General features: G+C 42.9%; 1 protein-coding gene across 3 annotated transcripts in view; it reads right to left on the reverse strand.

Moving 5' to 3' along the window:
- Positions 1 to 18,042, reverse strand: part of akap13 (A-kinase anchoring protein 13) — a 68,395-nt gene that overhangs the window by 45,373 nt on the left and 4,980 nt on the right. For all 3 annotated transcript variants that reach the window (XM_054619284.1, XM_054619283.1, XM_054619282.1), the window contains exons 3-6: positions 15,333 to 15,540; positions 13,192 to 13,936; positions 9,281 to 12,328; positions 5,408 to 5,466 (exon numbers count right to left, since the gene is read on the reverse strand). In XM_054619284.1, coding sequence (XP_054475259.1) covers positions 5,408 to 5,466; positions 9,281 to 12,328; positions 13,192 to 13,936; positions 15,333 to 15,540 — 4,060 coding nt within the window. The remainder of the gene's footprint in view (positions 1 to 5,407; positions 5,467 to 9,280; positions 12,329 to 13,191; positions 13,937 to 15,332; positions 15,541 to 18,042) is intronic.

An 18,042-nucleotide genomic window follows, 5' to 3' on the forward strand; every position in this document is an offset into this window, starting at 1 on the left:
GGAATGAAAAGTGAACAAAGCTAAAATATGGATGCCTCCATATCGGTTGCAGAATACACAGATTTAAGAATATGCCAAACTCTAGCAAGACATCGGCATTAAATTCTGACCTGTGAGACCATGACTTTTTAAAAATAAAATTCAATATGATTTATTTTATATATATATATATATATATATTCTTTTAGTTTTTGTCAAGGATATATGTGTGGATGCTGGGACAAGATTCCAAGAAAATCTTTGTTGTTTGATTGAAAAAGAATAAAAAAATAAATCCAAAGCACAAAAAAGCTAAGTGAAAAAAAAAAAAGATACTTTAAAATACTCTCAAACACACAGGGTTGTACAAATATTCAGAATTCCTATCAATAATGTCTATGTACTCACGTGCGCACACACACACGCACACGCACACACACACGCACACACACACACACACACACACACACACCTACCTTAATCAGCACCACATCCACAGTCCTCTCTCCTTTGGCACAAAAGCTGTACCTCCGTTTATGCCTCTCATACATGCCGCCTGCAGCCGAGAATCGACGTGTTAACAAGCGACCATTTCTCAGGATAAATCCAGATCTATAGCACACCTCTCTCTCTCTGCCGTCTCTCCTTTCTCTCTTAAAACGCAACTCAGGAGAAAACAAATAACGTATATATAAGAACTGCCGAGGGTGGAGTCCCCCCCCCAAAAAAAAGATCCAACTGGTTTCCAGAGCTGCAAGCTTCTAATTTTCTACACACCATAAGGCGAAAAAAGAAACGGGACAAATCTACTGTAACTTAACAAGTTTTGTACGACGAGTTAAGCCACAGAAGATGAGAAAAGTGTTGAATCAACCTTTGACTCTTGAGTCACAGATTCCAAATTGAGCCCAAGTGAAAACAAAAATAAAAAGTCCCCAGTTTAAGGTGTGTAATCCAAGAGTCTACGTATCGCGGTATTCCTTCTCGTTGCAGTTTAGGTTGGGAAAATGAGCCCTCTCTGCCCACATCTGTTCAAAACGGTGGCCCCTCCCTCCACCCCTCCTTCCTTCCCACTCTCTCTGCTTTTTTTTTTTCCATTCCTCCCTCTCTCATGCTCTCTCTCTCTCTCACACACACACACACACCCATGCATGCACAACACCCATCACATCTGTCCTTCCCTTCATGAAACAAACTCCCTCTCATCCATTTGCTGCGACACACACACACACACACACACACACACACACACACACACACACACACACACACACACACACACACACACACACACACACACACACACACACACACACACACACACACACACACACACACACACACACACACACACACACACACACACACACACACACAAACAATGGAGCTCTATCTCGCTAAGTGAGACTGAGACGACTTTTTTTTTATCTGATGGAACTGAGAGAAAGAAAAAAAAAAAGAGGTGAAGTGGAGGAGGCTGCTGCTGGTGGAGATGAAGCGTTAACTGTGTTCATGCCGTCCGTCAGCGCTACAGTAATTACGTATACGCTTCAATTATAAACTTCAGCTACACCCATGTGCGCGATCAAAAGACAAAGTCAACCCTCTTATTCATCTGAGTCTATTTCCTCTTCTGTTTACGTTATTGTTACAAATTAGAGATGTGAGGTGAACACGTGACAGGATCATGTAAACAAGGGACTGTTTAGTTATTTTTCTATTAACTGCAGACAGTTCAGAAAAGCCTTTTTTAAACTGGGTGACACAGTTCTCACCCCCTTTACTTAAAGCCCTATGACACTATAAATTATGTTTTATATTTATATGTTTGTAATAACATTCTTCGAAAAGAAAAGTATAAATTGAGACATTCTCAGCCTTAGTTAAGAGAAAAATATGCACTCATTCTGTGTCTTTCTAATTTCCAAGTTTTTTTGAGTTTTGAAACTATAGTTCCCATCATGCTTTGGGTGTTGCAAGCAGAGTCCGTCATGGAGTCTACCTAGCTGTAGGCTAAAACCTGAGCCCTGTTTCTATCTACGGGCGACCGCTGGATTACTGTGATACTGGTTAAAGGACATTCAGTGTGTGCGTGTGCGTGTCAATGCTCCTCGCTCTTAGTAAAAGCAAAAGTGTGAACGCCGTTACTCACTAAGTGGAACGGAGCGCAGACTTGCAGCCGACAAGTGGAAACATTCAGCTTCATCTGTAACCAATCAGTGGCACATAAATACTGCTGTAACCACGGCAACAGCTGTACACCATCCAGATGTGACAGGGGGAGAGAGCGAGAGAGAGAGAGAGAGAGAGAGAGAGACATGTGGAGGTAGTTATACCTGCTCCGGCCACAAGGAAGCAGCAAAGGACCGACGCTCACACTCTGACACTGAGAGCAGGGCCCGTTCTCCATGTGTGGAGAATCAAGTCTGGGTTATTTCAAAACTGATTTAAAGCTCACCTGGAACTGTTGCTCTAGCAACACATCCTTAATCCCAGACTTTAAAATGTGCTGCTTTCTGGTTAGCTGGATCATGACGAAGACAATTTAGGGTGAAAAAAACATTTCTCGCTAGGGAACCGTACCTCAGTATAGTGAACTTGTCTTTGGGGGAAATACAGAGTAAAAAATAAGAGAAACGGACAAAATGAGCCTAAAGAAGGTACACCATTTTGAACTAGTTAACACCTGCTAGCTGTTAACATGTGGGATGTAGCTTGATTGAGCAAGCTAACTTTAAAGTTGTTAATCTAGTTTAATTCATTCATTATTGTAAAACAGTTCCTCTATTGACTAGTCGTTCACTTTAAAACCTCTTAAGGTTTGCACACAGCCGGCACTGAAGGCTCTAATGTTTAAAGTACCGTCCCTATAAGCTAACTTGCTCGCTAGCTAACGCACCGCATGGCACATTTCACACTGTGTGCATTTGACAAATGAATGGAAGTATTATGTCTGCTTATGATTTGGTAAAAGGTTCGTTTCTGCAGAAATTTTCATTAAGTTTCCATCTTGAATATTCCCAGAATTTTGAAACCAAGAGGTGTTTATAAGTGTTGATATAATCATCACTTGATCTGTTGGCATTATTATCACAATACAAGTTTCATAATTAAGTGTTTCCTATACCTATAAGTAAACTATAATTAAACAAAAGTTAAATAAATAAATTCATTAAATTAATCAAATTAATAATTAAATGAAACAAAATAAATTCAATAGACATAAATAAATAAAAGTCTACAAACTACAAATTTAATTTATTAAACCATCATCAACCCAAGTTATATTGTTTTCAAAAAGACAACCAATACCAGATATGATTTTAAATTACTTAGGTTTTATTATGTAAGATATGTTAGTCAACTAATAAGTAAATATTAATGGTACTCTTCAATCAAAGTCCCACTACCAGGCTTCTAATGATGAGCAGATACATAATAATTAAAGCATAAAATTACAAAAAAATTTAGCAGTGTGCATATTGTGCAATTACTTGCATTTCATTTCTTTTACACTGTGAAAATGTCATCACTTTTCCTCTAACCTAACCTGTTTTTTTAAGAAAGATAAATTGAGAATAAAGTAGTCTCATACTTCCGTCATTTCCTACTGCACTTTTCCTGTGTATTCATCCCTCCCTATTCCTCCCCCCCTCTGTCTCTGACCTCACACCACGCAGCTCAACCAAAACAAGACATGACTGAGGTAATGCTGTCCACACACACACCCACACACACACACACACACACACACACACACACACACACACACACACACACACACACACACACACACACACACACACACACACACACACACACACACACACACACACACACACACACACACACACACACACACACACACACACACACACACACACACATGCCTTAAGGTTCCCATATCTCCTACTGTGACCTGCTGCTCCTTGAGACCAACTACTGCGTCATTGGGAGACATTGGAAAAACGATTTATATGGTTTCAGAGGTGACCTTGTCCTGGTCTGATCTAACCTCATAAAGGCTTGGAGAGCGGGTAGGATGTGCGTGTAGCTAACTTGTGTTTGTAACGTCTGGAGTCAGCAGTGTGCAGGCAGAATCATGGGAGCTGTGCGTTCGGCTGCTCTTATCTGGAGACTTATCGGTAGAAGTGGACTCTTATCTTCGGGCCGATTCCCACGCCTGGTTTTGTTTTGTTTGGTGTGTTACCTGCCTTGTCCTGCCGTGTTAATTTTGAAAGAAAGTTCACTTTTCCAAAAGACCAACTATTGGGCACTTTTCCAAATTCATCAAACAGACACAATGCAACTATCAGTGATTGGTCAGGGTGTGTAGGTGAGAAAGTAGGCAGGGCTTCCTTTACAAAACTACTTCTGCCGCATTTGGTTTGAACGGCCGAGGGAAACAAACATGAATGACCTTGAGCTTTATGCTGTTAGTTCACTACTTGGTCCTCCCCCCGGAACAGGTAGAGCTTTACATGTGGTCCATTGACACACTGTACAAAATAGTTACTTTGAAGCACTCAGAGGTCTTTACTTGTGCGCGTTCCAGTGAAAGGACATATGAGCTCAGACCACATTCGGAAGTGGTTGGAACCCCATATGGCCACATTCTTCTGTTCTGTTCTTGCCCACATTAATGCACCTCCTACTCAAATGAATGAACCATGAAGTATGATGTACCAACTCAATCGCCAGCTTTGTGCACAACATCTGAAAATATATAAAACCGCTTAGAGATATTTATACCAGTCCATAAAAACATCTTGGGCCATTTGGGTTGCCTGGAACACTCCAAGGAACACATCCATCATACACATCTGTATGGTTTAGATTTTTTCAGTGACTTTTCCACTATGTGTGACGAAGGCCCTAAAAGTAGCTCTGTGTATTTTTAAACATTTATATTGCGAAAGTATTTATCATGTCACAGAAACCACAGAGTGCATCTTGTGTTTGAGATGTTGGTGATGTGTCAGTGTTTTTTTATTTCTGCTGCTCGATAAAGAGCCGACACCGGCCCGCCCCCCTTCCTGCTCTCATCCCCGCCGGTAGACAACAATTATTCATTTTTAGGTTGATAAAATGTACCTGAAGTTAGGATATTACTACTGCTGCCTCCAGCTAGTTTACCCAAGATGCATGATGGTGTGAACAAGACCTCAATCATTGACACCTAATGTCATGTTAACCCAGACTGTGTGGCAATGCGTCACAACATTATTGGTCAGATTTAAGATGTGTATGGAAAAACCAGCCCACAGTAGAAGACTAAACAGTGTTTCATGCTGCACATGACTGTGTCTGTAACTGACTCCAGTCAAACTCAGTGTAATAAAACCTCACAGCAGCAGGAAACATATGAGCCATTTGACCTTTGAACATTTTCATTATATTCCCTCTTTAACAGTTAGTATAAACTCACCTGCAGAGTGTGTGTGCCGTCCGAGTCCCGCCTCGTCTGTTGCCGCTCTTCTTCTGCCGCTGTAGAGGACAAAGAACATTAGTTCATCATTGAGTCAGTGTTCATTATATTAACCTGCTGTTTGCCCAAAAACTTTAGTGAACTATCTTGATTTTGCCTCTTTGTCAGTGGATATTGCATTTTTCTCTTTATGCTATGAAGTAGGTTAAGTTTATATGAAGGTTAGCCCGCTACAACAATCGCAATGGCAACAGTTCACATAAAAATGTCCACCGCTCTGATCTTCCTGCAACATTGATTTGATTGTGAATGTCTGTTCTACTCCTATGCTATTTCTATTAAATAAACACTGTAGAAGATAAAGATGTGATGACTTGCTTATAAAATGGCAGGTGACACTGGGAAAACACTTAGTGCTGCTCTAAAACTATAAAACCATCCAGAGGTGGATTATCAAGAAAAACAAAAAAAAGTACTACAAAGTAGGTGAGTCAGACAACCAGGAGCTCATCTGACATGAGCTTGGATTTTAATATGATGATGAAGATCCTGTTAGGGAGTTTCCTCCAGTCATGGTGAGTCAGTAATGTTTCTGGTTAGAATAATTAAGGGGTGAAATGGAAAGCTTCTCCCTGTACCGGTTAGCCTGGAATATGCTGGAACGTTATATAGCCCCTCTGGCTAGCTGTTTTAGCTAATTTATGGTAACTGTAACCTATTTTTGGCCTTCAGCTTTGACAACTTCATTTTGTGGATATTTGGCTTATCTCTGAGGCAGATAGGAGGACTCTATCCTGTATGATGTGATTCTGGCTGTGGTCATCTTCACCTGCACCCACAAAATATGTATCAACCTTGGCTGTGAGAGCATGGAGATTAGCGTACCAGAAACGTTTGGTATGATGGCTCTACTTCTCTCTGTACATCAGCCACATTTAGTAGCCTTGTGGGTTTGTTGACAGGTTCATTAGAGATACCGCAGCAGGAGCTCAAGGCTGGGGCCCACCTCTGGCGCTTGGACCCATCGCCAGGACCAATGGTGGAAAATCACGTGTCATGACATGTGTTAAGGTTGAAAATCTGTGTTTTTGGTGCTTCCTTATCAATAAATGATGTTTAAATGCCAATGAATGAAATTGTGCGCTGCAATGTTGTTTCAAGCTTATCGTTCATAAAAAAGTAGACTAATAAGCGTATATTTGATACATTGTATCACGTACATGCCACATGTCCTCCACCAATAACACCAAGGTATACAATACAACCTTAATATTTCGATTTTAGTGTTATTTTTTAAAGTTAGGTAATTAAATGTTAACCAGTAAATACCTTGTATTAACCATACAAGTTTGCTAGACCAAGCTAGCTTTGCCAATGTCGTTATCAAACTAGCGTTAACGTTTGTTGTTAACGCGCAACAAACAGGAAACAAATGCAAAAAGCCTAATGTAATAATGTCTGTTAACGACAATAGCATAGCTAGCTAACAATAGCAAAAGTTATTTGTTGCTTAATATTACATTACCTTACCATATAAGTTACAGTTATATCAAAATATTAAGGTGATGTGGCTTAATTTAACTTGTGAAAGCTTGCTATTGTAAAATGAAGACTGTCTCTGGCATTAACAATTTCAGACGTCTCTTCCCTGTCTGAGCTTGGGACCGTGAAGGGTCCGACAGAGGATGTGGGCCCGAGCCTGGAGCGAATGAGATTTTGAACAATTGTCACATCAAAGTTTTTCCACCATTGTCAATGAGTCATATCTTTCTGTGGTTTAAAAAAAAAACTGGGCTAAAAATAAGGTATGATACATGGCTGTAGAGGTCAAACCATTCCTCTTTTACTTCATATGGACAGATGGGAGCAATGTGATCAGGTAATGGGTGGACCTAAATAAATGAAGCTCTGAGTTCTTACAACACAAGCTGTGGTTCACTTCACTGGGACAAATGTTCCCAAACCACATTAACAGTGGCTCTTCAGTGTATTCATGAAGTTAAAAGATAACTCTTTAGTATTAACAATGGCTCTCTTTTACTCAGGTGTCCCAGTAACCAAGATAATGCGATAGTGATAGAGCATGAACAATACCAGGAGCCCTTAAACTGAAGCAGCTAAATGGGATTCAGCCATCGCTCATTTGAATATTTACGACCGTGTTTTTTTTTCAGCAGGATTTTTCAAAACCACACATTGGTAATAATCTCTCCTCGCATGCAAGTATGGTGAAGCAAAGTTTAAGAAGGAAGTTCATATGTAAACTGTCATGTTCACACGTTTGGGCGATACTTCAATCTTTTGACTAATTTAGAGGTTTGTTTCCAATCTGCCTATTGCCGGGGTTCATCTTCTAAAAAATAGCAGATGTTCTATCTGCACCGCACCCTTTCCTATTCAGAGTATGAGCTGAAGCCTTGATATTATAGTGTGCCTCTGGTAAGGATCAGGACAACAAGCTCAATAAAAATGACAAATTCATAGAATTACCTTCTTTAATGGCTAAGAACACAGGCCGGGTTAGGCTAAAGCACTATACCAGTGCAGCAGCTAAACAGGAGGATGTGACGGACTAATGTGGACTGCTTCCAACACACACTGCGGGTCAGTCACTGAGTCACAACTATTACAAGATGATGATGTGGATCTGCATCACAGTCCTGCAATAACTGACTGTACGTAAAGACACATCCCTGTACTTCTATCCTTGTGAGGACCCTCTATGCATTCCCTAACCACCTACCCTAACCATGACAACTAAATACCTAACTCCAACCCTTACCCTAACCTAAACCTAATTCTAAACTGAACCTGAAGTCTTAACTATTGAATTCAACCCTCACCTTTGACCAAGTGAGGACCGGACAAAATATCTTCACTATCTAAAAATGTCCTCACTATGTAGGTTAAAAACTTTCGTTCCTCACTAAGTAGGAAGTACGAGAATAAACTGCAAAAGAAACTTGTTATTTTCCTTAAAGGATATATCGGGTCCTTTATTCTAAAAGTTTTTGTCCTCATTTCTATCGAAAATGGATGAATCAATCGGACAGGTTGTAAATAAACCAACAGTTTTGCTAAGAATCTGCCTTTTCATTTCACTTTCTTTCACCTTAAAATGTAAGTTCACATAAAACTGGCTCTTTGCCTGAGTCACATCAAGCGCCACACTCACTTTATGCACACATGCAAGCGCACACACTTGTAGAATTCACATACTCGTATGCAACAGCACGTTCACACAGTGACACATGCAGACACGCATACATATTCACACAGCAAAACCATTTCGCATCCCAACTCTAGTTTCACTGTCCACTGTTAAGTCTAGATGACATCATCAGGTTGCCCGGATACTGTGCCCCATACAAACAGTGCCGCAGGATCAACAGCCGTCACACACACACACACACACACACACACACACACACACACACACACACACACACACACACACACACACACACACACACACACACACACACACACACACACACACACACACACACACACACACACACACACACACACACACACACACACACACACACACAGTCCCTGCCCTGTTACTGACATTATTCTGCTCTGTCTCTTGGCTTCCTTCTTTTCTAAAACTATCCAAAACAAAAAATAAAACTTACTTACTACTTATTACTTATTTTAATGTAGGTTTTAATGTAGCAGCCCAGCGCGGCCTTAATACCAAGCAAAGTGCTGATTCTTTTCAGGTACAAACACATATGTGATTGCCATAAACTTATCCTGACAGGGCAGGAAATGAAATACGAAATGGCCTTTCTAACGGACAGGGTTACACTGGGATGTGTTTCGACACAAACAGAAAGACACACTGTATGGAGTAGAGTTATTTACCTGTCGTGGATGTGATGTCCTCTGTGACTATTTCTTTTTTTGATTCCACTTCACTTTTCATCTTATTCTTTTCTCTCTCCTTCCAACCTTCCACTGTATCCAGAGAGTCTTTCTCCAGCCCTTCAAACACTCCGTCCTTATTATCCGCAGCAGCAGGCTCTTGACCTTTGCTCTGGAGATTGCTACTGCCAGCACAAAGAGGGATGGCGGGGGCAAGCTTCATGTCTGATGATGATGATTCGCCCGTCTCCGCATTCAGGGGTGCAGTCGGCTCTTCTGGACTGGGATCGAACACAAGAGTCGAGTCACAGGGGGCGACAAGAAGTGTTGGGCCGTAAATAAGCGGCGTGGTTGGAATCTCCCCTTCACTTTGTGTTTCTACCTGACCGCCCAGCTGAGGATCTCTCTCACGCTCTCTGTCTGAGTCTGACATATCTTCGAACGTTTTAAAGCTTCCTACCTCACCCTCAGCAGTTATGGATTCTAAAGGGGGACTATAATCTCCACAGAGTCTGTCTGGCATCCCACTCTCTTCCTCACAGATAGACCGATCTGGGGGGTCTCTATCCTCCCCTAGTCTCAGATTCTCCTCAGAAGGGCAGAATGTGCCAGAAGAATCTGGATGTTGCCCTGGGCCTGCAACGGGACGATGGAATTGCTGTTGGACTTCTACCTTCGCGCGACCTTGGCTGTCCGCCTCGGTTGTAAATGTTTCTTCTGCTTCTGGCAAAGGTTTTGCGTCAACGTTCGGCAGGCTGTCTTCCTCTTTAGGTAGCGGAAATGTAAAGACTTGGTCTGCTGTAGTTTCTGTTTGGATTACCTCTTCGTAGAGTTGTGGTAAACTCGGAGTATCTGCAAGAGCTGACTGGTCGAGGTTAGCCTCCAGGTTGCTAGTTAGCTGTGCTGCTGGTAGCATTTCTGTGTCAGTGCTACACTGCAACACTGCAGAATCAACGTCCTCTGATATTTCAATATTAACTTGTTCTTTAAAGGCGAACTGATCAGTAGGTATGATGTCTATATGCTCTATAGGTGGGTTTTCCGGCTCAGCTGGTGGCAGTTGACAGTTTTCTTTGTCCATCGGCTGTGTGGACTGAACAGTGTTGAGTGAATCGTCTGGCGTCTGGTTTATTGGCTCTTGACTCTCTGACTGATTGTCTGCTAACTGTTGGCTAAGCTCTATGCTAGCAATGGCTGATGCTATTGCAACCGTTACGACTGCTACTGCCGTGGCAACCACGCTTTCATTGTGATCTTGCTTTTCGTCTATGGAAGGCAACTCCTCGCCACGCACAATCCCACTGTCATTTTCCCCACTCTTACTCCTTTCCTCACTCGCTTCCTCTTCACCCACACAAGACTCATTCCTCTTTTCCTCCCCCTGCTGCTGATCTCTCATCATCCCAGGGTCCAAACAATGCTCCAAATATTCCCTCGCAGTTGTCTCAGAGCTTCCTTCCCGCATTTGTAGTGGTAAAACATCCGGCGTGCCTTCAAATGGCAGACCACCAGCTTCTGCAGGACGCGCCCATTCCATAAATCCTTCGGGTCTTCCCGTGTGATCCGCAGGTTGCGCCGATCTGTTTGACTCCGGGGATTGTTCGTGTTGTGTGTTATGTTCAGGAAATTCCAAAAAAGACGAGTCCTCTGTGCATTCTGTAGGATCTGAATGTTTGACAGGAACTTCCTTTGTAGTTTCGTAGTTAGATTCCACCAAACCAGTCCGGTCCACGGATGGTACAGCGTTATCAGTGACCGTGGAATCCTTGTTTTCTGACAATTCCTTTGACTCCACATTATCCACTCTTTGGGGAGCCGGAATGGCAAGCCCATTTATTTCCACCTCTGTCGGGTCAAGTATTTCCTTTTTTACTGGTTGAACAGTTGTAATTCCCTCCACATCTGCCTTTCTGATGTCCATTTGAAGGTCTGAAGCAGTGACAATAGAATTCGGGTTCTTACTGTCATCCTCTGATAATTCCTTTGTTTCCAGAGTTTGTGAGGCAGTAACTCCAGTCAGATCTGTTCTCCCATGCTCTGTCAGACTGAACTCTGGAGTTGTACCACTAGGATCCGAGTTTGCGATGTCAGGTCCATGAGCATCCCTGGTCTGGCCCTCTGTCTGGCTGGGCAGATGCATGGCGTCCTTGATTGGAGACTCTATGTCCACCCCTCCTGTCGTATCCTTGGCTTCTAGCTGAGTGTTCAGGTCCGACACTTGTTCTCTCTGTGTCTTTATCTCTATCTGACCCTGAGACTCGATGCTAGAGCTGGAGCTAAGTTTGGCATCTGCGCCTCCTCTCCTCCCCCTCTTCTTCCTCCTCTTTTTTCTGCCCTTTGCTCCTTTGTCTTCGCTCCCTTGAGTCTCTCCCTCTACTCCCTCTTCGAGGTCTGCCGTTTCAGAACTCTTTCTGCTGTGAGTCGTCTCTCTGTTACTGACCTCCTCTCCGTCTCCCTCCACTCCACCCTCCTTCCAATCTGGCCCTACTTCCTCCTCTCGCTGTGATCCGTGTACTTCCCGTCTTTGTGCACCCGGCCCATGTGACAGCGCTGGCTGCGTTCCAGCAGCATGTGGCTGACTAAGAGCTGAAGACAGTTGATGAGAAGTAGGAGGCTGTTCTAACAGCTGTGGAGAACTAAGACCAGAAGCCTGTGCTGAGCTCAAATCGCATTCTTTCTGCTCTCTCATTACCTGCTCCAGCTGTTCGCTTTTTCTCTGATCTGCCGTGTCACTGTCATACCAAACTGACTGGGAGCTTGCTTCCTCTCTGTTACACTCTTCACCGGCACCCTGTTCCAGCTTTTCACCCTGATACCAGACTGTTTTTGCTTCAGTTGCTCCTCCCTGTTGGGGTGATCCCATTCTGCCTCCAATCCAGCCTCCATCCCGCCAAAGCATTCTCCGAGGTTTCCTCTCCGTATCTGGGGACTTGGGGCTGGTCCTCTTGCCAGACTGAGGACTGCTGTTCATGGTGTCAGGTTGGCCCGGCTCCTCCGGGTCCGACCGGCTTTCCTGGGGATCCTGGGATTGTTCCTGACCCATTGTTTCTGAAAGGAGAAAGGATTGGATTAAGTACTGCAAAAGAAACTTGTTATTTTCCTTAAAGGATATATCTGGTCCTTTATTCTAAAAGTTTTTGTCCTCATTTCTATCGAAAATGGATGAATCAATCGGACAGGTTGTAAATAAACCAACAGTTTGCTAATAATCCCTCACTGCATAGATTAAGTGTGAACACAATTGTAAACCATAAACTGCGATGGATATCTAAAACGTTTAAAATAAAATAAATAAATAATTTTACTTTTATTAAAACCAGACTTATAAGAGTTTGTGTTACAAATAGCCAGTTTAAAAACTCATGCTAAACCAATAATAAGCTAAATCATCCTCAGAAAATAGCCGGTGGTTCTTAGCTTGCAATTTGATCCGCCTCTCTCCCTCTACGCATGGACCGTCTCAACCAAAGACTGCTCCAAACGTGATTGGTCAACACTCATGCACTGCAAACGGAAAAGTGGATGGCTTTTGGTTGCCTCCAGATTCCTATGAATGTAGAATCTGTTTATAGAGACTATTGCTGTATAGATTATCATTTCATACACATTATACTGATGTGTATGAAAATGACACAACAAAGTTGTATTTCTGATTTAGTACAGGTTCCCATGTAAGAACAGTTACTCTGATATGCTACAATCAAGAGTGACACAGCCAAAAAAACCACAAACACAGTGTTCCTGTACTTTGTCTTCTGTCTGCCCAGTCAACCTGCTTCCCAATTTACTATTATTTTTCGGTAAAAGAGCCTCCAATTATATTCAACATTAGGTTTATGCGGTAGAATATCTGCTCTGCCATTTAAAACAACCCCATTCAAGGAGTGAATCTAAAGCTAATCCACTCTTACCCGTCCTCTCTGCAGACAATTCTTCTGCTGGGAGTCTCTCAGCGTCTCCCTGCTTTATCTGTGTCACTGCTTCTGTCTCTGCAACTCGCTCACATATCAGCAGGTCAACTTCCCACTTCTCTCCTTCCTGTTTTTCTACGATGGTGGTTGGTGGCAAGGCCGCCGCCTTCCTGCCAGCGTGCTTCCCATCACCACCTGGTTCAGACGCTGGCTTTATGGGTAATGTAGTCTCTCCTTGTCTGGGACTAGGTTGAGTTTTTATGGCTTCCCCGTCGTTTGCAATCACAGATGCCCCCGCTGGTCCTCCGGGTCCAATAGATACATCTGTCTCTGCACTACTTCCTGTAGCCTTCGCGGGTCTCCGTGCACTCCCTCTACCGTCCTCTGGGGTGCTTCTGTTATTTCCTGGAGATTCTGTTGCACGTCTTGCGTTTTTTGGAGTTCTCCTTCTGTTTTTCCTGCTGCGGCCAGTGGGAGAGTTGGCAACCGGTGTGCCCCTCTGTTCTCCCCCAGCTTCCTGCCTCTGACAAAGAGTTCCACTGGTACAGGATGTGTGAGTGACAACAGCAGAGTCCTCCCCCTGTGCTCTCTCCTCCAGTGAGGGAGGACGTCCCCGTTCCTCTGTTGTTATGCTACAGGTTTCTATGGTAACCGCAGACGGGCCGTTGGAGCAGGGCTGCTGCCCACAGGCAGGGGTGACGGGGTCATGTGTCTCTGCGATGGTGCCAGCAAAGTCTGAGTTTCCCTGCAAGAAGGATGATGGGAAATGTCATTCCACAAACTGCCTCACTAAGAGGTCAAAACAGCAAAATACTATTTAAATTCAAAACTAAATACAGTTGAAAGAAAGTTAAAGTAATCACATATGTCCGGGTCATATTGATCACTATGAGAGGATGCTTATTAGCAAATATGTGTTTTTTGTGTTTATATCTAATGCAAATTACCATCCAATTGATATTTGTATATTTATAATTAAGAATATAAAGTAATGAAAGGGATAGCGTTGCTATTTAAAAAAGGTAACACTTTTTTCTATTAATTAATTGTTTAACTTCCTCCAATGTTACTTTGTATACTTCCTGTGGTTTTCTTTTGCCTGTCTCAAAATGATTGAGTTCTCGGAACAGACCCATGTGCACTTTGTAGTAACCCTCTGTGCAGAACAAAGTGCGCTGTATATAGTGTAATGGATTAAACCGGGACTTTTAGTAATATACTATACACTACACGTCACATGGAGACGACAAGAGATGTGGTTGGTCAGTTTGGCCTGCTAGTATTTCCTCCTATAAGTTTCTGATGATATAAAAAAAAGTTAACTTTTTTTATATCAGGCGCCATTGTATTCACTATATTTCCAAAGCATTAATCCTCTAAAACCCTGAGAGGTATTGAATTATTGACTGAGTTATTTTGGTTGCATGAATTGGAGTTGAATGAGTTGCAACTGTGAGGTATCAGCTCGTTAAAATGTTAGCTGTGTGCTGTTCCGTTAGCTGAACATCAGAATGAAGTCTTGCTAAGTGTGCTCTCAGATTCTTTGTGAAAGAAGTATTTGATTTTGGCACGGTACATTTTGTAAACAGGCATGGCTCTTGACAAAAATCAGCTCTCACACAAACACTACGCTGCACTGTGCCGGTCTAACTCTATGGGATTCAGCCATGGGTGGGAACGTATCTACTCAGTTAGGTTTGCTAATGTTAGCGCACTGCCCTTCACTACTTCCCGTCTCAGTTTATGTTGTTAAGTTGGAGACAAAACAGTCAAAATGTCTGAGGATAAATTACAACACTGCTATCTAGTGGTTTGGAGGTTTAAACGCAACATTAAAAAAACAAAACTTTCTTACACCCCTAGTGGGGAAAACAGGACCAGTCAAGATGATGCATCTGTCTAGTGTTGTGGCTGGTGATCTGAACTCTAAATGTAAATTCATCAAGTATAAAAATACACCTCGTGGAGTAATAATTTCACTTCCACATAAGTGCTTTAAATAACATAATTTTACTGAGAATCTGACTTTCAGAATAGCAGCCATGCAGCTGGTGAGCTCACAGCTATACTGACAAAGAAACAACAAAAAAATTATATGTCCGCGTGAGTGTGAGCTTAAGAAAACCGCGTTGCCAGCTCACCTTTTCCTCCCTGTGCAGATGGATACGCCTCCTCAGCTCCTCTACCTCCGTCTGTATCTCCTGTGTCTCTGCACCCCCCTCCCTCCTCCGACGGAGGCCCGGGAACGTTAGGGTGTAGGTACCGAGGTTTGCGTGGCGCCGGAACACTCCCTGGGAAAAGTGCGGCTGCTCCTTTGGTTCCGCCTGGACGTTTGGGGACGTCTCATACCTGTGATGACACAAGATGATACCTCTGTATGAGAAACACTTGACAACATTTACAAATCAGACTGCTTTTACAGTTTTTTTTGCTTTCTGTGACACAGACATTTGAACTCTTTAAATCATGTAGAAACAGGGCTGACACACTAGAAATGAGTAATGCATCAATGAGATTCTTACCAGTCCGCTCTGTGAGTCAAATGCTTAAAATTAGCAAAAAAAGGAGGCTCTGCGAAAATATATATATATATATATATATATATATATATAAAAAAAAAGCAAATATCTACAATGTCAAGAAAAAGTAGAACAAATGCACAACTAAACGACGAAATCCGACAACCCAGCCTATGTGCTGCACACAGCCCTGTGTGGTGGATCACATCACTCATGCAGACTTTTTTTTTAACCACGCCCTCCCCAGATCCACCCACACTCTAAGCCAGGATCAGCTGAGCTGCCAGTCAGCCTCTCTGTCGCTTATTGTTCTCAGAGCGCCTCCCAGTCCGGCCCCAGTCGCCACGGAAGAGCTGGTCACCATCAAAGATCACAAAGAGTCAAGTCGCTGACATGTGTGCTCCTTTTTTATCCACGACAACAACGCTCTGAGTGGGTGTGTTATGCGGTGACTGATAAGCACACACACACACACACACACACACACACACACACACACACACACACACACACACACACACACACACACACACACACACACACACACACACACACACACACACACACACACACACACACACACACACACACACACAATGCTTCATCAGGTAGCAACTGTCAAAAGACAGAGTGGCACATAGAGAACATTGTGCTTCAAAACCGGTTTCTCTTCATAGCGAGAGCATTAGATCGTCCTGTTTGCCAGCTTAGCCCTTAACTGATTAACATATAGAGAGAATCGTTGTTGCCTCAGCTTCCCGCTTTAGTATTTACAGTTTTGGTTTACTGCTCTCATGGAGTCATTTCCAGAGATGAAGCTCCAATAGACCTATTGTTCACGACCTGCTCGACAGCCAATGGCTGACGGACACAGTTAAAGGGCCAGACGATTACTATAGCGGAGCATTAAGCAGTAACTTGATCATTGGGTTTAGAGTCCGCCTGATGAAAAGTGAGTTATTAATAATAATTATAATAATAATGATACTAACTAATTAATTAAATAACATTTTATTTGGAAAGCGCTTTTCAAAAGGTACTTAAAGGCTATTTACATTTTAAAAACTGAAACAAGAAAGGAAATAACGATATAAACAAGGCAGATGGATGACATTATAACAGTAATAAACTAAACAAAAACATTCATAACTAGCAGAGGTTAAAAGCATATTTAAAATCGGTGAGTTTTAAGTGCAGTTTTGAAAGTGCCGAGTTAAGGAGAATGTCTGAGGTGATGGGGGAGACAGTTCCGGGGGGGAGAGGGCAGCAATGGAGAAGGCCCTGTACAGGGGGTGAGGAGGTTGCCGTCGTCGGATCTGAGGTTGCGGGTGGGAGTGTGTTGGTGCAGGAGGTCAGAAAGGTATAAAGGGGCCAGGTTGTGAAGGGTTTTGTAAGGGATGAGGAGAATTTTGAACTGTATTTTCTGCTGTATGGGGAGCCACTGGAGGTTTTGAAGGACTGGGGAGATGTGATCTCTGGTCCGGGAATGGGAAAGCAGACTCCTGAGGGAAATGTTTGGCTCTGCTCCGCTTTGTTCACCAGCGAGTTTAAACGACTTCCAGGCTTTTGCCTCACGAGATGAGAGGTAATTGTGAAATGTTTTTTTTAATGTCTCCATGTTTCCACTGGTGACCCTGTGTTTGACGTCACATTGCTAGTAATTGTGTGTAATTAACCATTGGGCAAAGAAATGCGGACTTAAGTGTTCATAAAAGGCTCAAAATGTCCGCGTGAGAGCTCTCAAACGCTCAACGATTTGACAGTGGGACAAAACCAATCATTGACTACAGGAGCCCGCATCACAGTCTGTGAGTCTGGAGATTGGGACTGGGCCATACTCGTGTAGACATGACTGTGACCAACACCCCTCCCCTCCCCGTCTGTGTTTATGTCTCTATCAGAAACCAGCAGCTGTGTACTGTAGAACACCATTGTTCTCCGACTCTCCTCCCTCTATTCATCTGTTCTCTGCCCCCCCCTTCTTTCTCTTTCCCCCCTTTCCTTCCCCAGAGAATGGACCGGTTGACTCAGTTGCTGTGATGTCATCAGTGTGAGACAAAAACTGTGAAAGGGATCGGGAGAGCATGAGGAACAGTGAGAGGCTGTGATCACTTTTGTTGTTCCATATCCATCCAAAATGTCCTCCCTTCATCATATTATCATATATGATATTTTTGTTAGGTCATGGTTAACTTTGACCACCAAATTGTGATCAGTTCAAGTCCAAGTGGACATTTTTTGCAGACTTTATAGAAATTCCCTCCAGGCGTTCCAGAGATATCAGTTAAAGAGAATGGGTGATACGGACAGACAACCCGGAAAACATAATGCC

Source organism: Anoplopoma fimbria, chromosome 19 (genome assembly GCF_027596085.1).
Source record: "Anoplopoma fimbria isolate UVic2021 breed Golden Eagle Sablefish chromosome 19, Afim_UVic_2022, whole genome shotgun sequence".
Taxonomy (NCBI): domain Eukaryota; kingdom Metazoa; phylum Chordata; class Actinopteri; order Perciformes; family Anoplopomatidae; genus Anoplopoma; species Anoplopoma fimbria.